General features: G+C 34.4%; 1 protein-coding gene and 1 non-coding gene across 5 annotated transcripts in view; both read right to left on the bottom strand.

Moving 5' to 3' along the window:
• Positions 1-25,477, bottom strand: part of Mctp (Multiple C2 domain and transmembrane region protein) — a 62,055-nt gene that overhangs the window by 18,691 nt on the left and 17,887 nt on the right. For 3 of the 4 annotated variants that reach the window (XM_023156397.2, XM_023156396.2, XM_074171273.1), the window contains exons 2-7: positions 19,603-19,802; positions 17,152-17,296; positions 9,278-9,393; positions 8,473-8,590; positions 5,159-5,328; positions 4,640-4,804 (exon numbers count right to left, since the gene is read on the bottom strand). In XM_023156397.2, coding sequence (XP_023012165.2) covers positions 4,640-4,804; positions 5,159-5,328; positions 8,473-8,590; positions 9,278-9,393; positions 17,152-17,296; positions 19,603-19,802 — 914 coding nt within the window. Of the gene's footprint in view, positions 1-4,639; positions 4,805-5,158; positions 5,329-8,472; positions 8,591-9,277; positions 9,394-12,611; positions 13,302-17,151; positions 17,297-19,602; positions 19,803-25,477 lie in introns of those variants that run through there. The other variant, XM_023156398.2, reaches the window with a different exon arrangement.
• Positions 18,635-18,708, bottom strand: TRNAN-GUU (transfer RNA asparagine (anticodon GUU)). Its single transcript has one exon. It is a non-coding gene; the product is annotated as a tRNA-Asn (tRNA).

The following is a 25,477-nucleotide window of genomic DNA, read 5'->3' on the forward strand; positions in this document are numbered from 1 at the left end:
TAGGAGGAAATTCAAAAAAGCCGCTTACATGTTGCCCAACAATGAATTCAGCCAAGCTAGCGTAGAGATACGCAACATATAGAAACGCATAATTAAGCGAAAAAATGTCAACTCCCGGCAAATGGTCATCTCTCACTAAACCAATGAAGCGGAAAGAGGAAAGCGAAGATAAGTGAAATTACTCAAATGACCCATAAATAGTTATCTCTTGAAGAAATTAGTCCAGTCATCACCAGAAGATGATTGTGGATACTAACAATCGAAACGTCGTGAAGTAACTTGGCTTGGAATCTTTTTTATTTTATTTTTTTAATGTGTAATTTTTGTTCAATTGATCTATTTTTACTTGTATTTTATTTCACTATCATTTCATTTCAGGTTTTTTTTGCTTAATATAATTGTTATTTTCAGCTTTTCTTTTTTAATTCTTTTTTTTTAGTTCTTTCAGAGATTTCAAAACATTTTATATGATATCAGACAATGAAAGTCCGAACTAATGAAATTCATCATGAAACATTGTCAATCACCTTCAATACAGTTTTCAATTCTGATACCTAGAATCAGAATTTTCTTAGAGAAAATTTACAAATAATTTCAAATATCACTTAACAATTCTGGAACATGGCGATGAAAATATAACGGTAGCTTCTTGAAGTACTGTGTTCAACTGTGTTCAACAATAGCGAAGTTACAATTATAAAAAAAAATCCTACCATCGGTGGCATTTTATCAGGTTATTGTCTCTCTCTCTTTAATTCCAAACTCTTGAAGGGAATATTATTATTCATGTTGGAGGACGAGAAACGAAATCAAATAAAGAAACTGGAAAACTGACTTGCCTTCCAATGCGGAGAATTCGATTTTCTAATGGAGATATTTCAATTTGAATAAGATTAGACAGGAAAAGGGTAGCCTAATATATGCTCTCCTTGAGACATAATTTGTTGTGGCAAACAACTAGAAGAGAACTGCAATTGCAGTATCAGGAGATTTAACTCATCAGTAATGAAGACGAAATCTAATAATTATAGGTACTGCGTGCATTGAAAATCCTTTACAGTCCAGTTATATTAGGGGTTTCACCTCGGAATTGAAGACAGTCATCTATAAACTTGTATTAACCTTTAATTTGACACTGTAAAACAAGAGTCGGCAAGTAGTTTTAGGTGGGGTCCGAATAATGTGGGGAAATTTTAACGATGTCCAGAAAACAACCAATTGATAATAATTAAGGGCTACCTATGTATTATTTTGTTTTCAAATCAAAGTCTGAATTATGAAACACAAGACCTAAAATCAATGTGAGAAACTACATAGACGGTCTTGAGTCAGTTTGTTATAGTTTGGTTCTCGAGAGAAACAGCAAATTCAAAGTGTCTCTTTCAGGTAGGCGTCTTGAACTATATTTGTTTTTCAAAAAATTCATCTTTGAGAAAGACGTTTCACATATGTATGTCGAGCAAAACAGTGGCCAAATTTATAGCTAGTTTCTTGCAATTATCATATTTTCTTGGGACATGTTTGGCCCAAAATTCTTCAGTGGATACCGTTTTTTACATTTGCAATAACACATCTTGCAAATAAATTATCTCTATTTGAAGTGATGGCTTTGACAGATCAAACAACTTGTCAGCCACATCTGTCCATTCTGCCGCTACATCAACTCCGTATGGCGATTTAAGAGACGGAGATTGTTCATCTCTGCAAAGTCTAGGAACCTTGTAGCAGATTCGTACTTAAGATCGGCCGGAAACTTTACAAACACTGCAGTCTTCCTCAGAGTTTTTTTATATTCAAGAATTGTCGGAAAATGAATAAATTCTAGTCTTGCAATATCTTTTTCAAAGATATCCAGCTTGCGACGGAAAGCATACACGCTCTGTATCAGATCACATATTACTTTTCAATTTCCTTGAAACTCTGTGTTGAGCGCATTTAAAAATATAAATAATCTTTCAGAAAAGTCACAACCAGCATATTGCGCACCAGCACTTAAAGTGCTTTCTGGCTCCCTGCGAATTTAAATTTTGCAAGAAAGAGGTTACTTGTTCTTTTAATAGCCAGAGACGTTCAATAGCTTGACCTTTACTCAGCCAACGAACATTGTTGTGTTGCAGTGAGTCAGAATACGCCGAATCACATTCAGAAAGAAACTCCTTGAAAGGTCGATGCTGAAGAGCAGAATGAAATCTCATAGAATTATTCAACTTGACCAAGCTGTCCATTACTTCTTCCAGTGTAGCACTAAGTTTACCACGAAGAGTTACCTTGTAAATTATGCACTGATATGATATTAGACCTGGCTTTTATGCCTGATTCCCTTTACTACACCTTTTTTTTGCGTAACAAAAATTTGAAAATATTTAAATTACAAGAGATATAACCAATTTGCACAAACACACACGCACACACAGGCTAGATAGGAAACTGATCGAACCATATTAGTTGTAGGTAGGTATTTGTAAAACAGGTTAACTAGGCAACTTAAAATAAAATAAGTACTAAGATAAATTCTATGTGGCTTTGAAATATCATTTTAATTGATGAAGGTGGAGTATACTTTAGCTACGTATTAATTTCTACTTGGTATACAACACATTACAATATTCGGCAGTCCGACGTTCGACCTTTCGCGATCCGCCTGTTGCCAACCGTTCCTCTAAAACTTGTCTCAAAACCTACTTATCGTAACGCTAGTTGCACATACACCGATTTTGGACGGCCGACTTTGTACCGGTCACCCAAATTCCAATAGTGAATCACTTGTGGGAACGGGACCTTGCACACACGCCGACCGGTGATCTTCGCCGGTAAAATACCGGTGAGCAGCCGTCCACTGCCACTGTATCGCCGGCAGTACCCGGAAGTAGTGGCGTACATGACTAAATACACTCTTGCATACTCACCGGTTTTTTACCGACCATTCCAGTGTCGAATGCTCGGTGAAATTGTAGTTACTACGCATTAACTTCGTTCTGGAGTGCGTGCTAATTACGACAACAAAGCAACTGATTGTTTGACCGATAAGAATCCGGTAAGTGTGCAAGCACCCGCTACCAATAAAATATCGGCCGATTTTATACTGGCCGTCCAAAATCGGTGTGTGTGCAACTAGCGTTACGCTAGTTGTGTGTGCAACTAGCGTTACGCTAGTTGTGTGTGCAACTAGCGTTACGCTAGTTGTGTGTGCAACTAGCGTTACGCTAGTCGCACACACACCGATTTTGGACGGCCGACTTTGTACCGGTCGTCCAAATTCCAATAGTGAATCACATGTGGGAACGGGACCTTGCACACTTGCCTACCGGTGATCGTCGCCGGTAAAATACCGGTGAGCAGCCGTCCACTGCCACTGTATCGCCGGCAGTACCGGGAAGTAGTGGCGTACATGACTAAATACACTCTTGCATACTCACCGGTTTTTTACCGACCATTCCAGTCTCGAATGCTCGGTGAAATTGTAGTTACTACGCAATAACTTCGTTCTGGTAGTGCGTGCTAATTACGACAACAAAGCAACTGATTGTTTGACCGATAAGAATCCGGTGAGTGTGCAAGCACCCGCTACCAATAAAATATCGGCCGATTTTATACTGGCCGTCCAAAATCGGTGTGTGTGCAATTAGCGTAAAGTGACCGCGACTTTCGACATCTAAGGTGAAAGGTTTTAAAGAAGAGAAGAAAATTTAAATTAGAACTTGTAGTTCTTATCAATACTCAATTTTTTACCGAGGTTGGTTACAGTTATCAAAAAATATTCGTGTGAAAGTGTAACGTATATAAATTTCCACAAGCAGGCAGTGAAAATCTAACAGCAGTAAATTATGCTATAATTCTCGATACTTTTTCTCTGAGTATACAAACAAAAAGAGTAAAAGTTATGAAGTTGATTCAATTCCCTATTATAGGTATAGTATTATTACCATAACATTATTACCATGACATTATAACAATATTGGAAAAAATATCACCAACGAATTGCCAAATGCATATTTGCCAAATTGTGGAAATGACGAAAGTTTTCAGCGACATCAACCTATGTAAGTATTTCGTTGTCGAATTTTAAATTTCAGGATAAAATTTTCAGAACATGCTGATTGTTGAACAAATCAAAATCAATTCAGAGGTATATTTGAGATGTGATGGTTTTCAAAAGCTAACCTGATGGGACCTTTTTTACTGTTCATAGTTCTCATGCCATACTTTTGAAGGCATCCAAAAGTCTAGTGTCACATGAACCAGTATAGACAATTGGATATGTGCTGCATGTTCTTTGAAACGAGTTTCGATAGTTTATTCCCACCAGTATATTTTAGGTCACAATCCTAACAGTTTATTTCATAGATTCCAGACTATTCCGTCTCTATTATCTTACTTTTAGGGTTATCTAACACTTGTTTTAATGAAGAAATATAATTTTTGAACTTACGTTTATGTTATGCGTCCATTAAAAAAGGTAAATTTAGTAAATATTCTTGTGAAAGCTCTACTTTTGTTGGGATTCTATTCAACTATCTCTTGTTGTCATTGAAAACTCGAGTACCTTGGTATCTATTTCACATAAATACAAATGACAATCTTTGAAAGATGTTCTTGAAATATTTTTCTCACTTGAAATGTTCGATAGAAATGCTTCTACCTGTTCTTTATCCTCTTGACTCTTTGGATATAACGTTACTGCCAGAAAGATTTCTCCCAGTGAAGCATCTGGTCTTGATGAATCTTGCAGTGCTAGAGATAAATCAGTTGGTCTTGATAGATCTAAGGTCGCCAGATCAAGTGTTGCAGAACCCATGAAATCGTCCTGAAAATAATATTTATAAATTCATCAATAAGCTATATGACACAAATTACAAATTAATCAGATCCAGCGGCGGCCCTAGTGTGGTACTAGCGATGGGATGGTACTAGGCGCCGATTAAAAGAGTGCGTCAAAATCATATATGCAAATATAAATATATACATTATAATGTGAGTATAGGTATTTATTGACTCTAGAATATACAGGGTGTATCGGGATTGTCTACGACCAAAATTTTTCATTTGTATAGTGGAATTTTTAGTGAGAATGAATCAGACCAGATCCCATTTCGAAGTAACTAATGACAATATTATTATAAAAGACTAATGTGGAAAATGAAAATGTTTATGACTGTACCTGAAGGCCCCAATCATAATCGAATACTTTTATACTGATAGGAACGAAAGGATCTTCTATAGGCACGGTAAAACTTTCGTCCCAGATTGGATTCAGATCTCTATATACAGTCCTAGATTTGTATATTAGCCTTCCACCACATTTGAACTTCACATATGGATCACTTAGACCTGAAACAAAAAGACGATGTATTTGAAATCAACTCATTTGCCGCAAAGTGTCATAAATAAAAATTCGAAAATATCTTTTTGGAAGCTTTTTACATTTCTTTCAGTACATAAAAAATTGAAATTATTGATATGAAATTCTATAATGATCAGCTGTGGTTGGGACGTTTTGATTTTTCATTTCATTTCAAATCTTGCCATGCTATTCGAACATTTATCATTGTCGAACACATCTGATTCATCTCAATATAAAAAATCGAAAGTAGGTATCTAATATTTGCTTGACAGAAATATTCCATTCTGTTTCAAAATTGATTCCAGAAATTTGGTGAAAAAAGGTATTCTGTGAAAAGATTGATGCTAAACTTGCAGCTACTAAGGAAGTGAAAAGGAAATAAATTCCTATGAGATTCAATATCCGCAAAAAAAAATTTTAGAAAAAAAGTTTTTTAATCGAATCTTCCTAAAGAAATTCCAAAAGGGTATCAATTTTAAAAAATGAAGGAGTTTATCGTTTCCAGGAGTTGTTCCAATTTGCAACCTCTTGTGCCGAACGGATAGTTTTTTACCTGAACTGCTTTTTTCAACAAAATATGTTTCCTATTCGATATATTCAAATATGTAAAATAAAAGAGAAACTGCGCCATAAAACAAGACCTCTTGAATTTCTCAAAACTCGAATCCTGGGATTTTGAAAATGTACCGAAATTATCAAAGACTAACTACAACTACAGTAAACGCCACGACTGATGGCGAGCGATCGCACAGGTGTAGACTCTCCCAACTAAATTACTATTGGATTACGATAAGCCCCTTGCCGGCCAGCATCGTACCTATAATTGATTTCAATTAGGGTAGCAAACTTCAGCCACTTCAACAAGTCAGCCTTCCTAGAATTTGTGTGTCAACTTGCCAAGTTTTTATGTCAGTGTTGGTGGTTTGACCAATCAATTGACAACTGCGGTAGCAGAAATTTGGGAAACTAACCTGGAATGCCATCGGAAAACTAATCCATATGTTTCTAGAAATGATATGAAATCGAGAAAGGTTAATACAGTCAAGCTGCTGGAAAAAAGAACGGAAAGTCATATACCAAATAGCGAACGAAAACGGATACACCCAAAAGACAATAGATAAACTAGAAAACAGAATCAAACAAAAAATACAAAACAAGGATCAAGCCACCCCAACAGACAAAACAACACAACGATGGACAGCTTTTACGTACGTAGGACACCAAACCAAAAAAACTAACAAACATCTTCAAACCACTGAACATCAACATCACATACAAGCCGAACACGAACATAACACAAAAAATAAACAACTATGAAAAAAAAGATGACAAAGCCAAAACGGGATATACAGTATACAATGATCGGACTGCAACAAATTATATATCGGCCAAACCAAGAAAAAACTAATCCAAAGGTACAATGAGCACAAAAAGGCATACATAAATCCAATAGTATATAAATCAACACACGCCATACAAAACAAACATAATTTCCCCCCACAAGGGAACATAAAACTCATAAAACAAGTCAACAAGGGAAACCGCATGGACATTTGGGAAAACTTGAACATCCATAAATTCAACAGTCATAAATCACTTATCGAGGAACAAGTACAAATCAAAACACAACAAGACCTCACATTCAATATATTAAACAAAACCATACACATTCCTAGAGAGGATCTAACACAAAGAAGAGTACCTGATGCAGTACAAATACAGGCAAATTTACCTAAAGTACCTGAAATATCTGAGTTGAGACGTTCTGACCGTATAAAGAGGCAGACAACAGGATAACAAGTTCAGTTTGAGGAGTGCCTAGAAGATGACAGTACTACCAACTGTCGAAAGCGCTCGCAGATAATTAATAGAAGATATAAAGCTTCAAATCCTTTTTGAAAAATTTAATATTGAAATATATATATATATATATATATATATATATATATATATATATATATATATATATACATATATATATATATATATATATATATATATATATATATATATACATATATATATACATATATATATATATATATGTATATATATACATTTACATATATATATATATACATATATATATACATTTACATATATATATGTATATGTATATACATATACATATATATATATATATATATATATATATATATATATATATATATATATATATATATATTTACATATATATTTACTCTTGAAGATTCAGCATTTTTAACAAGACACTAGACAACGAATAAACTATTTTAAATCTAAAACTGATAAACACTATTTTGAGTTATTCAACAAATGTCATATGACAATAAAATATTTTGCTCATTCAGTTCAGTTCAATTGTTTCCACAGTACCCTTAGTTCAATTTCGTTGTAATTTTTCGTAATTAGTATATCAAAGTTTAACTGTTTGAAAAGTGCAGTAAAGAATAAATTATTGACTTTTCATTGATATTGTTTTTTAATTATGCTTATGTATCAAGCTATTTCGCTATAAAGTGAAATATTTATCTGTTTTTAAAAACTGTATCAACTTTGCATCATTTTTGGCATAATTTTTTCTGGTGTTTTAAATTTTTGCGAAATAAGTTGTATTTAGAATTGCAATTGGTAATAAAAATGTGTTGGAAAGATAAGTTAGGCATGAAGCACTAACTTTGTTGAGGTTTGGCTAAATTTGAGAAATCGGTAAATGTCAAATTTTCGAAAAACTGTAAAAAAACTAAATTTGTACTAGAGAACTAAAAATTGGTATATGGGTGAAAAATTAAAACACAATCATCTTTTCTCTTTACTGATTTTAGAAATTTCGAGCAATAACTGCTTTTCTGAACATTTTTTGGAAAAAATGTCAAATTTGACAGGGAAGAAAAATTACTTGATCGGTCACATGCATGTCTTTTGGCATCATTTTTAAAGCACAACCTAATGGAGATATCAAAAGTTGCTTGAAGAGATGAACAAAAAAAATTCCCATTTGATGCGGACTTTATGCGTGACACTTTATATATATATATATATATATATATATATATATATATATATATATATATATATATATATATATATATATATATATATATATATATATATATATAAATCATGGACCAAAAATACGTACAAAAACTCACCATTTTTATCCATGGCGGCCAACCCTTGACCTCTCCGAAGGTGAAGTCGTAATTGAAAAAATGAATGTTGTCGTAAAGCCTGTTCTCTTCGTCTAGTGACTTCATTATTGGAGGAAAGCTGCAAAATAAAAATGGGAAAGAATGATTTTGAGGTGTGATTTCTTGAAAAATATACAGAACAATGTAAAATGTAAATTGCACACTCTCTTGCTTGAGAAATTAAAGTGCACAGAGAAAAATATCAAAGTCAACATGATATTATCGGTCTTCGAGAAGTTTCTCCAGTAATTCACCTCATGCAAAATTCAGTAAGTGAGATATTCTAGGAAAAGGAAATAAAACTTTCCGAAAGCTGTAATGATCAATAAAAAGTATTTTTTATATGTCTATTCGATATATACCGACATACCCAATCAAAAAATAAAATCGTATTTCTACAGTAAGTCAAATAAACCTATCCCATACACATTTTCATCAAAATTCTCTCATTTTCTGATACGGTCATTTTGCAACTTGCAATTCGTTCAATCAGTTTTTCTCATATTATCGGCATGCAATTGCTAGAAATATCTCAAGTTACGCATATATTGAATAATACATAAATCATAATACATCTAATACATAAATCACTTCATCAGACTTAGGTATAGTAGGATTTGGGATTCTTAACTTACCATTTTGAGTCAATGTGGAATATTTCATGCTCAAAAACACCCAGTAGATTTCGTTTAGTCATGATATATCACAATTCATCAGTGAAATTCATCAAAAGCAAACAATAGATATGAAAGTCGGAAAAACTCACCGGAAGCAGGTCGAGGCCGACAACAGCACCTGGGGTGGGTGCCCTTGTCCTTGGGGAGCCACTGGGAGAACTTGTCGTGTCGCCACCGCCTCCACAGGCACGACTTTTGGGAGAGTCTAGTAATTAAAAATAACACGCCTTCATCATTAACTTTCTTTTGTATTTTGTGTACGCCTCATCTCCCATTAACTACCCCCAATGTAAAGCACTTATGTTCATTACCAATAATGCATCAAATAATGAATAATTAAAGCAAATGAAAGTAATATGTGATCTTTTTTTTGTGTATTTTTATTACCCGTCTTGAACCATTAAATTTGAATGATGAGTTTTCATTAATGATTAAGCAAACAAATTAACCTACAATCTTCTAGTCGGTGCATTTTATGGAAAAAGCATCATCAAGATTCTGCCATATAGATATAAATCATCTAAAACACTATAAGACGATTAAATTTTACATTGCCCTAAAAAATCCGGAATATGGTTTTTTGTATTTTCAATCCCCAACCTCACACACCTCTCAAGATTTTGTGCAATAACAAACTTTATATTACGCTTGCAAATGAAACATATTGAAATCTCAAGTCGACAACTTGAAAATCACGCCTCAACAGAGACGTGAGAGAACATAAATAAAATAATATATACAATTCAAGTTACTTCATCGTGAGATTTCCACTGGACAGTTTACAAAACCGCAACACGTGTTTCTCTACACAATAGCTTCCTCGGCCGATTTCACACTGATTAAATTCGATTCAGTCTGTGCTTCATATGATAACAATTTGAATTATATGTCTACTTAATGACTAATAATTTCATTTTACCTGACTTTGGATGAAAACTGATTACAAATTTGAACATCATCAAAGAAAATTTAGCCAACTCATTGAAAGATTTCAATGCTATTTAGTCGTTCAGTAGATAATCCGAATTCCCAAATCTTTTGTCGCTTCCAAATGTAATACCTCATAGTTGTGGTTGAACGCATGCCCCTCTGTAGAAGATGATTTGCAGAGATGGAATTGGTTTTAACCTTTGAGAAACTACTCCTATGCTCCATTATTCTCTGGGAAAAGGTTCTACCCGTTTGGCCAATGTAGAGTTTTGGGCAAGAACTACAAGTCAACTTATGTACCTACGACCTATCCGACACTAAAGATTTGTATTCATTGATAAGATGATATTGGCACATGACTAGGTAAACACATAATCAAAATATATATTTCCATTTTTTATATCACAATATAGTATAAAACAAAGTCGCTTCCCGCTGTCTGGTTTTATGTATGCTTAGATCTTTAAAACTACGCAACGGATTTTGATACGGATTTTTTCAATAGTTAGGGTGATTCAACAGGAATGTTCATATTCACGTAACATGCATAATATAGTGAAGAAACAATAATAATTTTGAAGGTTTGTAATGTGTTAGTCCTTAGCTCGCACAAGTTCCTCAACTTCTGAGAGTTGTCGTTACTATGGGGGCGACAGCTGATTAACGGAAAAATATATATTTTAAAACAGATTTTAAAAAACAGATTCAAATAAACACATTTTTGCGCTTGCATTGCAAACACTGGCTGATTCCTACGAGTTAGTCAAACTTACTACACTATTGTACACCTTAAAAAGGTCTACAAAAAAAGTCCTCTATGGTATATGTCTATCTCTCAGGGATAACCCACAATGGAAATTGTTTATCCTTTACTTTTTACAAAAAATTATGGATTATTCTCGAAGCGATTTTAGGTAATACCTACAGCATTAACCCTTATCTAATTAAGTACCTTAAATACATTATGCATTCAATATAGATCAATATGGCCCTATACCCATGTAATTTCAATGAATTTTTTCGAAGACATTACAGATTTCAAATGGTGGAACATAGCGGTTTCAGCGGTGCCGGCCGGGGGGCCGGCGTGCGCGTTTATATGTATATTTAGTACCAGCTTTGCACCTGGACGGAGCTTGAGCGGGTCGCTAGTTATGCTAATATTGAATTCGCACGTCAGCAAAATAGGCATGAACTCAGACTTACTATGTGTAACAACGCAAAAAAATATAACTACATATTTTTGGATACTTTCTTGAATGAAATTGTACACCTTGTGACATTTTTAATTTGTCAAAAAGTGAACTGTGATGTAATTTTTCAGTATTATATAATATGATTAGTCTGGTAGCTTTTGGTCTAGTTCATAAGTAGAAATTTGTGTTCAACAGATATAAATTTTCTAAAAATATGAGTGATTGCTCACTAGATTCAGATTGACGTGTGAAAAATGGGTTCCGATGATTTCATGGCACAAAAAAATTGTTGAGATATGCATTCAGTTTTTCGTCATTGACTTAAAAATTATCAATACTTGAGAAAGAGAATAAAATATTGTAAGAAGAAATTGACAATGAAAAAGTCCTGACTCGCAGAACTCTCATTTATCCATAATTTATTTTTCAATTCAATGCCGAACGTATGCATAGCCTCTGGAGAGAGTACCCACATCATATGATTTTTTTATTTCGAATATCAATTCGAAAATCTGGATAAATCACGGTGTTATCTGATCACTTCCAAGAATATCCCTTGGGAAAAAATTATATTGCTTTGTCAAAATTCAAACTAACAATTTTTTTCCAACCTACGTTTTTACGAATGGCGATATGAAAGTTCAAGTGATAGATTCAAACTGGTATCCTGGATGTGCATCGGTTCGTCTTTGATACAATCGCGACGTATCGGCAAGATCACACTTGCCATATTCACGTGCTCTGCTTGGTATAGTATTTCCAATACCAATTGGAACAGCACAAAGAAGGAATTCCCGCCTCGACATAGGCACATGATATTTTTTCTCTTCTTTTATAACGTGGGCCACACAGTTCTTCCACACATCACTATTACCTACTTCATTCACCACTCGCCTTATATTCGCCTTGATTCAATTCCACAACGAAAGTTTGGAGTAGAAACTTCATAGGAAAAAGTGCTTTTTGTATAAATCAATGTTCATATAGAAGTAGTTGTTTCGATAGATTTTTTTCTTTCGATTTAATTCAATGTAGTTGTTTAGAGAGGGTTTTTTCTTTCAGTTTATGTCTGAAAGTTGAGTCTTTGCATGATCTATCCATCTTTGTAAAGAGTTTATTTTGAAATTATTACTTTCGTCCTTTCTTCATATGAAGATGGAGAAGTAGAAAGTCAGAACATTTCTTTCCCAAGAAACAAGGTTCTTTAAAATAACTAAACATGTATTTGCTGTTGCTGTGAATATATTACCAAAATTATAAAGTCACAGAAAGGTAGTTGAAAGAAGATGAAACTTACTCATAGATGTAAATGCAAATATAGATACTTGTATTTTGACTCCGACTTACACACACACGGTACTCAATTCACAAACTACGCTTAGTTTTCCAGCAACATAACGATGATGATAGAAATGAGGAAAATACTGATATCTCTTTACATGCTAATTCCATTATGTTCATATAATTGCCTGATCAATTAGTAATTAACGGAACCTTTTCCATGCTGAAATCGTGGTAAACAAAGGATAGGCATAGAAAATTTATTAGGATTCAATATTAGCAAGAAGTTTGAAGGTGAAAATATAATGATCAAGGGCATGGACTAGTATAAATTTGGATTCAACGTCATTGAAAAACTATGGAGCAGCCGCAGAAATAATTTTTAATTGCTACTTTCTTCCTTCGAACATGAATGAGGTTGAACTTCAGAATTTATAACAAGATCCATAAATATTTACAGAACGTTCATTGGAGAAACAAGAAATAACTAATCTCCCTATGGCAGCTCTTCGGATAAATGCATGGATCATACATTAATAAGACCTTAAAAAAGGATAATGCCTAGAATAATGTGTTGACGTGAAATGATTATTGACAATATCAGAAATGAAAACGACGTAGAGGCAAAAAGTGATTGAAACATTTTAACGGACTATCAACCTATAACTACTTGATCAAATATCCTAGAGGTTAATAATACATTGGAATGATCTATTTTACTATCAATAAATGTTGAGTATGCATAAAAATAATGAAACAGTTGAAGGCTAGGTATATACAAAGTGTTACAGCGAGTATTTCTTTCAAAGCGATGAAACGATGAAAAAAATGAAGGCTAGACCAAAACAAACTTTTACAACGACTATTGTTTTCAAACCGATAAAACGAATAAAAAATTGGTGCTAGACCACCGAAACAGAATTTTGCAGCGATAAAGCGTCACTTCCCAAAAACTTTGAAACTGACACCTATGGAATTACCATCTAGTTGTCATTTTTCTTGAATAATTCGTGATATTAACCAAATATTCAAATATATTAGGTTTTGTCTGTTTGCATGAGTCTACTTTAAACTGTGATATCTCAATGAATACTAATTCAATTCAATCATATTGAACGCCATTTCAATCACTATACTTTTGCCAATATACCAATTGTGTGCTCGGTATTCGATGGTATCGTCAAAGGCCGTTTTTGCCTGGTCCTAACTGGCTAAGGTTCTACCGGTAATAAAATTATCGAAGTGCTTAAAAAGATGATAGTCGGTGGGTGAGAGGTCTGGAGCGTATAGTGGATAAGGCAGAACTTCGACGCTCAATTCGTTCAATTTTCGGACGGTGATTTGTGGAACGTGCGAAAGGGCATTGAAGTGCAGCAGAATCGGACCTCTTCTGTTGACCAGTACCAACTGTTGCTGACGAAATTTTCGGTACATTTCATCGATCTACTCACAATAGGACCGATGAGCGTAGGTGGCTCATCGGTATCCAACCACTGCCCACTTCGCGAACTTTTTAGCCTTCCCAATACGTTGTAAACCATCAAAAACCGCATGGGACCTGACGCCCAGTTCTTCCGCCATCCCACGCATCGATTTTGATGATTCACTCTCCACCAGCGTCCTCAAATCCACCTCCTCCAATAAATATTCATTGAGATATGGACCTACAAAAACACATGAAGTTAAAACGGACATTTTTTAAACAACCAAAAGCACCATGTTTTCCTTCTTATGCTTGAAGTTTCTGCTAAGTTACTTCGGTAATTCCGGAGGATACCTACTGTTTGAGTTAGTTTTTCATCATCACGTCTAGAAATGACACTTTGGCGACAGTATTGTGACGCCTGAAGATGCTATTGTATAGCCAAACACGTGTCGCGGTTTTATAATTCAAGTGTCAAGTGGAAAATCTCACAAAGAAGTGTTTTTTGAATACGTTATGATGGCATCAAGTATCGGTCAGTTCTATCATATATTTTTTTAAATAATTCTCTATTCTGAAAAAAAACTAATTTCAGTACATCAACTTCAGTTTCAATAAAAGTTTGTTTTGAAATATTTCACCAGTATTTTATTTTACGTTTTTCAATTTATATATTCCATTTATATATATTATATATCCATTTATGCTAATGCATTATGACATAGTTTTTTTCCTGTTAGTTTTGACCTATTTAGCTCCTCAATAAGAAGTGGTCCGCGACATTGGAATTGGATCTAGAATTACGTCCCTTTATTTATCGAATGCTGCTCATTTGATGCTCATATCATAAGGGTTACAATGGAAATCATAAATTACCATTTTGCAATATCCATCATATTGATATACTACATATTTTATCATATCAACAGTTAAACTAGAATAAAAGCTGTCAAACACAATGTTTGTTATTCTCGTTTGACGGAAGAAGGCATGGAATACTACACAATCAATGTCATTTTACAGGAGCCACATAAAATAACTGCAAATGCTTATTTTTTCCCTTTACAAAGTATAGTTTCCGTACGTTGAGTTGCCTTGCAACAAAAAGTAATGTTTCAAAGGAAGACCATTTATATATAGTCTGACAATTTTCAATTAAAGGTAACTCCTATACAAATTAAACTGAGAGCTAACGGCAACAATTTTAAATGTTAAAACTAAATTCTTACCGGGGTCATTTTTATTGTCTATGCATCGTCATTGTAAATAATTGAAAAGTAAGATGATTCCATAAAATTTGCCCTTCGTAACAAGATAGCTCCTGCATATCGATAGGATATACGAGCGAATAGGTGAACCAGTTCGTTAAATACTTTGAAACATCGGTAAACTGATCAACACTTCGCAGGTCTATTATATTTGCGTCCTTAAAATGCCATAACTAGTCATTCGGTTTCTTCATTATCAAGCGTCCTTATCTGCATAAGCGTAGTGTGTTCTGTTTCTTGTGAAGGTGACTTTGTTTTGTATTTATTAAATATATTTTATTATATTTATCAAATAGACTGTTATATTTATTAACTTTGAAATATAAGATAGAGTTGGCCGATACTTCTTTTTCAAAATACATTATCATAGATTTTCATCACATTCACACTTTATTGTGAGATAATTAGTTGACCTAGTCATTAAACTCGGGTATACATGTTCGTTAAACTCAGGTATAACTGTCATTAATTAGTTCCTAGAATATTATTAGTTTCTAGGTAGATAGTGATATTTCAAAAAGTATATATAAATCACAATGTATGTAGAATTCTGTCTTAATAGAAAGAGAAGATATAGTCTCTATTAGAGAAATGCGTTCTGCTCACAAAAAGATTAATTATCTGGACGAAACGTGGGTGAATGCTGGTCACACAGTATCTAAGATCTGGCAAGATACTACTGTAACTAGTTATCGTCAAGCATTTGTGGACGGTTTATCAACAGGGTTACGTGGACCAACGGGTAAAGGGCAACGACAAACTGTCGCCCATATAGGTAGCGAGAGTAGCTTTTTAGACGATAGTGAACTAATTTTTTTTAATCAAAAAAACGGGAGATTATCACGAAGACATGGACGCCCAACGCTTTGAAGGATGGTTTGAATCCCTTCTTTCACGAGTCGAGACAAATTCTGTAATAATAATGGATAACGCTTCTTATCACAGCCGATTAGTAGAACAGCTGCTAACTATGACCACCAGAAAAGCAGACATGCAGAGTTGGTAAGGACAAAAAGGAATTCCATTTTCCGAAGACATGGTTAAGGCCGATCTTATGAGTGTCATTGAACAGCATCGTGACAAATATCGCCAGCATGTGGTGGATACAATAGCTCGTGCTGAAGGCATCACCATTTTGAGACTTCCTCCTTACCATTGCAAGTTAAACACGATAGAATTAATCTGGGCTCAAATTAAGGGTTACGTAGCTCGTGAAAACGTGACATATAAAATTTCTGATGTCCAACGTTTATTAGAACTCGCAATGGAACGGATGCTGTAGCCCATGTGATCAAGGAAGAAGAGAAAATGTGGAGATTGGACGGGATGGTAGACACTGTTTTCGACCAAATAATAATAGATTTAAGTGTGACTGGGGATTCCTCTTCGGACGAGTCAATGGATTCTGAAACTTCATAAGCATAACATAGGTAATTATTTATTTGCTTTGTAGTTCTCTTTCTATATAAAAATAACATAATAATTATTTTGTGAATTTTTCTGTTTTTTTAGTTACTGTATCAGGCATAATAAGAAAATTTAATCAGTTTTACCATTGACACCAGGTAGCGCCACCTACTATAACAATTTTTACGTAATTACCTATGTGTTTAAATAAATGAAAATATTATTTTGGTACGCCTCTGAAAAGTTGGTAAGAGCATTATCCGTTGGTCACTTCAAGTGCGACGTTGCTAATGAATCACCTTCAATTGAAAAGTGTTATAGTATAGATGGCATCTGTTTTAATAAACATACAAAAACATGAAATGAATAACTTACAAATTTTCCGGCCTGAATGTTTCATTTCCCGCAGTTCCTTCACTGTAACTAAATGAAAACTTTATTGCAAACAAAAAACTCACCCGTCCTAGTTTGTGCTTTGTGTCTAGGGCTCTGTGTACTAGGCGTGCTGTGGTCACTACTGAGATCGGCCGCGTAGTCGGTGCTGTCGTTACGCCCAGGAGATTTGTGTCTCCGTTCGCGCTTGCTGGAGTGTCCCAGTCGACTCTGCAACACAAAATACGTCCGCGAATTACGTTGAAGGTATATGTTGCGCTATTGCCGGCTTTACAACTTTTCCGACTTTCTAGGATTTGATCGATATTGGGAGTGACTGATTACACGAAAGTACTGAAATAAGATACAAATTCTTAAAATACATAAACAATAATTTCCCAATAAGATGAATGAAAACAGTTCATTTTTTGTGTATGAAGTGGTAAACGAATTTTTTTATAAATATTTTAGAACGTTGGTGAGACGGTTGTCGGTTGTAGCGCGAGTGGTTTTTTACTCAATCAGTCGACCACTATGTGGAACAATGGATTCAACCCTACTACCGGAAAATCGATTTCTACTGTATTCCGTCAAAATAGGGATAGATATCGCACGTTAAAAAGTTAGTTGTAGATACTTAGCTCGGACAAATTTTGACTGTCACGAAAATATTCTTCAGTTTTGTGATATTTCTCTAAAACTCGTTCCAAATATCGTGGAAACATTGTGAACTCGATATTCAAATTTGTTTTCATGGATAGCAAAACATTTTATCATACTTTGTGAAACTTATTATCAGAAAGTTCAACACCCACACTATTCGTTAAACAAATAGAAAAACAACCTGACGATCCACAGTTTGGCTGTAGTTCCATACTGGATGGAAAATATTTTAAAGTACAAGAAGTACATGATGGTGAAAACCTTACAGCTGATTGTCAACTGTGTCTTCCACAGAAAAAAACAATAAAGGGAATGAAAAAGCCTTCTTCAAATTTTTATAAACACTTAAAAAGAATCCATCCTAACAAAATTAAAGACTATAATAAATACAAAAGTTCAAAGAAACCTTGTAAAAGAAAAAGACTTACAAAGGAAACTCAAGATTGCAAAAGTCAAAAATCCAAAAAAGTTAAGTTGATTCAACCTTCCATTTTGGGAATGACCAAAGAGGGTGGCAAACCAATTCTAAGCCAATCTGTATTCGAAAACAGAATAAAAAATTTTGTTGTGAACACAATGAGTGCAATATCTTTAATAGAACATCAAAGTTTCAAGAATATCTTTCAAGGATTAAACTTGAAAATACCAACAAGGAAGACAATAATGAAACGAATCGTGGAGTCACATGAAGAAAATTTGCAAGTAATTAAAAATAAAATCAGGAGTATTAATTACTCATGCAGCACAGAAGATATTTGGTCGAATAAAAAATGAAGCTTCCTAGGAGTTACAATTCACTGGTTAGATGAAAACTTTGTTCGTGAACCAGCTGCAATTGCTTGTACTAACATAAATTTGAGTGAAGTACTGCTTTGGTTAGCTATTTAGACAGAAACATAAAAAAAACGCCCCCGGGTGGGCTCGAACCACCAACCTTTCGGTTAACAGCCGAACGCGCTAGCCGATTGCGCCACGGAGGCGATGATAGAATTTATTCACTAGTGGATGAGAACGAGTAGACTAGAAACTCAAATTACAAATATCACCAATACATCTTTTTGTAAACAAAAACAAACCCCGAACTAATTTTAAGTGTTGAGTCTTTTTAGTTTGATTGATATGTTTTCAAAAAATGTTGCACATTGTAAATGTTGCACATTGCCCTTACAACTTCATTAAAATATGCTAAATAAATTGTTTTATAGGGGAGAGTATATTTTGTGTCACTCCAAACTTTTGAACTTTAAACAGGGCCTTGTATTTTCATCAGTTTTTTCAACTTCCAGGGCCATCTCTTATAATAATATCAGATATCTGTCAACATTTTCAGTTGCTTTCATTCAATGTCTCATTTTAGGTATTGATTCCAAATTAGGCGGGCCTTATTTGCATAACCTTTTGTCTGTTATTTTCGAGAATTAGTCGCGATCAGTGCACGTGGTATTCATTAAAGATTGAGTGAGATAATTCACGTATTTGCAAGGCTGATTGTGATTCGTGAAAATGTGTACTGCTTATATGACGTTTTTTGTCGACTCGTAAAGGAAATCAATCAAATCGGGAATCAGGATGCTTTCAGATTACAATTATCTCAACTTATTTTCGCAGATACGTTCAGTACGAAATATTTCATTAAGTTTTGTGAATATACGTAATTATTCATTCACAGTTCATTCATCTTCAATTGATTGCTTTATTCCTTTTTTTTTTTGGAAAATATAACAATTCCAAAATTTTTCAAATATCATAAATATATGCACTAGAGAAAAATGCAATTTTCGTTTTCATGGAATTTTAGACAATCGACATAAAATGACACTAAGTTCAACCAGAAGTGATGAAAAGCAAGTTTTTTGTTGTAACGACCTACTTACCTTCAACTGTGAAAGGAAACTGTGAGCTTTTTGGTAAACCGATAAGTGAGATGCTTCAGGAGGTGCTGCTGACTGAGGCCGATTTTCTGGCATCTCCCTGGGACTACTTAGTTCCGAAGTAGATTTGCTGAGGTGTCGTCTACCCCCCATTGCAGGAACGGTGGACATATTGTCGAGCTCGTTGGTTTCCAAAGAACGTTCTGTAGAAGAAAGAAATGACAGAAAATATGAATATGTTACGGAAGTTATTCTATCATCCATAGATGCATATATTCCTTTTTCAATGAAACGACCTTCTAACGGCAAACCTTGGTTCAACAAAAATTGTGAGAAAGCTATCGCCTCCAAAAATCTCGCCTATTGACAGTGGCGCGAAAATCTCCGTACCAAAAGCCGAATAAGGTTTGTTATTGCTGGCAACAGTTGCAAATGTAGTATGAATCAAAGCAAATAACTTCACATTCAGAGTATTAGGGATAAACTGCTTGCAAATTCCAACGGGTCTAGATCCTTCTGGTCGGTAGCTAAAGCTGTTAATCAGAACTTCACAGTTCTGCCACTAACACAAGCGGATGGTTCAATCGCAACAACAGCCATAGAAAAAGCAAATCTACTAGCTGAACAATTTGCGCCCCACTCCACAGTCGATTTTCTGGGAAAGGCAACACACTATTTCCACACTAGAATCCACAATACCGGAAATCAACAAGGCGTCTGGTCCTGATGAAGTGCCCGTCATCGTACCTAAAAAGTACGCAAATGAACTCGCACCAGTATTTTGTAGACTTCTCAACCTGTTTTGCAAGAGAGGAATTTTTCCTTCTTGTTAGAAGATTGCTCGCATTCAGCCTATTTCGAAAAAGGGCAATGAAAATCTTCCAAATAACTATAGACAAGTCACTTTGCTATCAGTGATATCGAAACTCATGGAGAAAGTCGTAAACCACCATATCCTCAAATATTTGAAAGGCTTCAACGTCTTGAGCGATCATCAATATGGCCTTAGGAAACAACAGGCGACCTTCTATCGTATGTCCCTCATATGTGGAATAACGCGATCAAAAATCATGGAGAATGTAGATCTGTAGCTCTTGATGTTTCTAAGGCGTTTGACGTTGTGTCATGGGAGTTTGCTGGACCAACTTCGATGCTACGGCTTGTCGGATCATTTTTGTGTATGGCTCTTCAGCTTCTTGAAAGAACGTTCCCTGCAAGTGGCCTTCGATGGATATCTCTCGAATACTTTCACCATCAACGTTGGTGTTCCAACTCTCTTTTTATTTCATCATATATCAATGACTCATTGGAAAAAAACAAGAATTCAATATATTGCTTTGCTGGTGACAGCACACTTGTCTCTTCATTCCATTTGGATTCCAGGACATCGGGTACGGAGGCACATCTTCACCGGCAGCAAGAGGTTGCATATCTCAATAAGGATCTAGAACTGATTTCGAATTGGAGTGGAAGTAACCAGGTTCCCTTCAATGCCACAAAACCCAGGCAAGAGAATAAATGTCTCCGAACCCGATATAATAATGTCAGGTCAGACAATTGATTCCGCTTTCTGCTTCGATAAGTTTGTTGGGGGTTAAAATGGACACCAATATGTCTTGGCACAATCATGTCGCTGGAATTGCAAAGGCTGGAACACTGTTCCGAACCAGAAAGCTATACACACCTCCGAAACTTTTGATGCTTTATAAAGCACAGATCAGACCTTCTTTGGAGTATTGTATGGATCTCTGCCCCCAAGCATATCCTGAAGTTGCTGGATTCCATCAAGAAAAAAGATATCCGCATGATTGGAGACGCGAACATCACGTGAAACCTTCATAGCCTGGAACATCGAAGAAAAGTTGGAGGTTTGTCTCTCTTCTATAGATAGTTTCACGGGAAGTGTTCAAGTGACTTGGCACATTTGATTTCACCAAGAGCGGTACATATCAGAAATACGCGACGGATTGTTGCAGCTCATCGTTTTGAGGTTCAATTCAGTACACCTCGAACTTCACTGTTCAATAACTCTTTCTCCAGCGATTCAAATCCAATGTGAGAGCGCCTTAAGGAATATCCTGTAGTGCTTGTGTTTTGTCTTTAAAAAATATTCCTCAACTAACGTTTTGTGATGACACAAATGAAACGACAAATTATAAAATCAAGTCGGTATAATGAACACGAGTAACTGATATAGATTAACTCAAAAGATACTGAAGGTCATAGTTAACCGGAGTCTTTTTATCGCCAGTGTGTTCTTACAAAATATACAGTGTCTCTGTGGAAGTCGACAATATATGAGTTTTTTCAACTGACCTTCATGAAATTGGACTTTAACGTTAGTTTTCGCTTTGAGTTAGACATTAGTTAGACATGAGTTAGACATCATGATAATTTAATTGAGAAGGCTAACTGTAATATCTACGGTATTTTATTGATTTCATTCAATTTAGTTTATATTGATTTATTTAATTTTATAGACCATGCTCTCATATCCTGAACGTTTGTATTAGGTTATCATTATTTACATGTCTCTTTTCAGTTCATGTTATCACTTACTTTTAGTGATTTAACTTTTGTGATTTAATGTATATGTTATTTATATTTCGCACAAGGTTTTGTCAATAAAAATTTATTCTTCAGACAAATAAGTATATTCGAATTGAATTGAATTGAATCATTGGATTTCAGAAGATATAAATTACTTCTCATGCAATATAAAATTTCATCAAGTGAGAACTAAATTGATTTTTTCGTTATTTTCAATGATTCATGCTGTTATTAGGAAACGAAAGATTTCTCAATTATCATTTCATCAATTTTCAAACTATTATTTATCATTTGAAATAAAATTTAAATTATTGTCTGAAAAATTGAGCTCGAGTGTTACAAAGTTTGAATACTTCTACGGTTTCTCGAAACAGAATAGTATCTGAAGTTTATTTTTCTTAAAGTACGACCAAAAAACATCACACAAATCAGATAGAATGCGTAGTAGTATAATTAGGTTTCATTTTTTCATAAACTCTCGAGGAGAATATTTTCCTAAGAGAGTGCACCAAGAAAAAAGAACTTTTAGCTCAGTTATATCGCTCTTGGCTAAAACATAACCCGGTTAAATCTAGGAATTTGAATCGCAAATCCTCAGTGTCAAATCTTCATGTGGTTCAAACTAAACTAACCAATTCAATATAATTCAGCATAAGGTTAGTATTTCAATAAACTAAGTACGCCATGAAGAACAAAATTTCTAAGTGTAGTAAAAAATGTATTGTATATGAATAATGTTGTTTCTTCAGAAAAAAAATAGAAATTGTGGATATGTGGAGAAAAATCACATCATTCTGTGTTGCCCATTCTTATACTCGGCTACACCACACTGATGACGGCAAAACTTTCCAAAACACGTATGTATAGTTTTGTGTCTTGATTGCTCGATAAAACCCTCTCCTTGATCTACATATTAGCTCACGTTAGTCTTCCATTTTAATATAATTTCCATAACTCTAATTCTCAAAATGGATTGAACATTGAACCTCAAAATTTCACGGGTGAAGCTATCCCAGGTCAGACACCCTTCATAAAAGTTTTATGAAGGTCCAGAGAACTTTGCGTAAATGTAACCCATTTTTCATCTTTTACCGTTTACGAGATCACCATGTAGAGACTCAAATTTGAATAGCCCTGTATACTGTATCCAAAAATGCGTGTTTCCGGTTTCATTTTAATGAATTATCATGTGATTATTCATTAATCCTCCTTCAAAATTTAATTAGGTTTCCGAGGAAGGCAAAACAAAATTCAAACAAAGAGTGTTTATTCAAGAGGGATTTCATTTGTGGTATATTCAAATGAAAATAGATTATTTCTGCTCGAGAAACTTTTTCATATTCGGTTAAAAGCAGAAACAAATTTGTTTTTTACAGGTTCTGTGTTAATATCGCTTCCGACAGAAACCGCAAAGTAAATCCTCTGAGAGCAAGATTATTGTGGCAGAAAGTTTGTTCCAAGTGAAATATTTTACTTTGATGTGATTCATGAAAGTTTACCCAAATTTCTTCATTCTTTGATGAACATACAAATATCAGCCGAAGGAAAATTGTAGAAACTAGCGTCTGGTTCATTTTAATAAAGCTGATATTTCGACAATGAATGATGTAGTATGCATGCAAAATTGCTAACTTGAAATCGAGGCCCATTTACGGATAAAATGAGTAGCTTTCCAAATGGCTAATGTCAGATCACTTTATATTCATACACAGCATTGTATTTTTTATCGACTTTTCTGAGAAATTCCCCCCTCAACGATTTGGAAAAAAAGAGGTTGAAGTCAATCAACAAAATTGACATATTTCACATTTCAAAACTCCTCTGACATAAATTGAAAGGGGTATATTTATAGGTGAGGGTAATTTTTGGGAAAGAAAGGTTTCGGCTTTCTACTTCTCCATTTCGATACATAATAATGTGGAAATCTTTCATCTATCGAATGAGTTTGGTAATGAAGCGAATGAAGAAAAAACTACAAATTACTTGAGATTGCTTTCCATTCTGAAGATGGAGGCGCATTTGAGCCTCCGAAACATTGAGATAGGTATCCCAGCTCGCTTTTATCATGTAAAATCAATCAATAAGACAAGACAAAAAGGACATTTTTCTTTGTCAAAAGTAATGCAAATTTACACAGTAGGGGAGACTGGGTTTGGAAGTCACATTTTTTGTAAATAAATATTTTCATTGAAAGTGGAATAATATATGTAATTAATCATATCGAAAAAGAAAAATAAGTGTCTCATTTGTACGAAAAAAACATATTGGCTCCAAATAAATAACTTCCTTCTGGCAACTAAAATACCAACTAATAATGCTTTTAAACTAAAAATACCCATTCTAGCGAAATTATATTTAGTCACTCTAAAATTCGGTGAAAATTCGAAATCATAATTGTGGTGAATGTAACCTTGTAACCTGGTATGGCAAATGTAACCTGGTAAATGTAACGTTTTTTTTCGAATATCCTTGGGAGACGAACCAAAATAAATACTTGAAGTCATAAGTATGTATCTTTTTAATTATTTCTTCTATGTGCCGGTGAAGATATGCCTATATCTTTGATAACCAATTTTTGTTGCTGGTATTGATAACACCGTATTGCTTATCTCTTCGACAGTGAATTTTTTACAAAACCGTGTCAGAGTGCAATCATAATTAATCCCAAAATCAATTCTTTTGCAGCACACAGTATCACTGACTGCGTGTAATACTAGCCGATCGGACTTTCTCATGCGATGCCATGACATTTTTATGATTTTTTCTAAAACAAACAAAATTGTATGTAGCAGAAGTTCAAAAAGTCAACAAAAATACATATATGGTGTTGGTTGTCACATGTCTCAACCAGCCCCAAAACACATTCCAAAATACAACCCCCTGAAATAACTCTGAATCGATATTCATTCATAAAAACCGATACTGATAATGAAAATTCTAGTATACTTATGAGACTCGACTCAAATGTACAAAAATTTAATTATGCCGTCCGAAAAAACAAATGTACCTATCTCCCTCACAGAGTATAAGAATGAACTGAAGTGACGTTAGAATGGAGATATTCCTCTCGCGATCCTTCGATTTTGTTCGATAAACTCTTTTGTTCGTTCAATTTTCCAATATGGCCGCTGTAACAACCAAATCGTGAGACAACTATACCTGGTCTCCCCTAAGTTTTCATGGTGAACCAAAATGTTTGCTTTTTCTACATTTACATGAAGTTCTCCAATACAATTTTCGTTTTTACCGATTGTAAGAGGTGAAAATTCCTGAAAAAGGGGGATATAAAACTCTGATTTCCTCAACAAAAAATATTTCAAGATTAATA

This window comes from Leptinotarsa decemlineata, unplaced genomic scaffold (assembly GCF_025532065.1).
Source record: "Leptinotarsa decemlineata unplaced genomic scaffold, Ldec_3_MD MMD2_tig00000010_RagTag_RagTag, whole genome shotgun sequence".
Classification (NCBI taxonomy): Eukaryota; Metazoa; Arthropoda; class Insecta; order Coleoptera; family Chrysomelidae; genus Leptinotarsa; species Leptinotarsa decemlineata.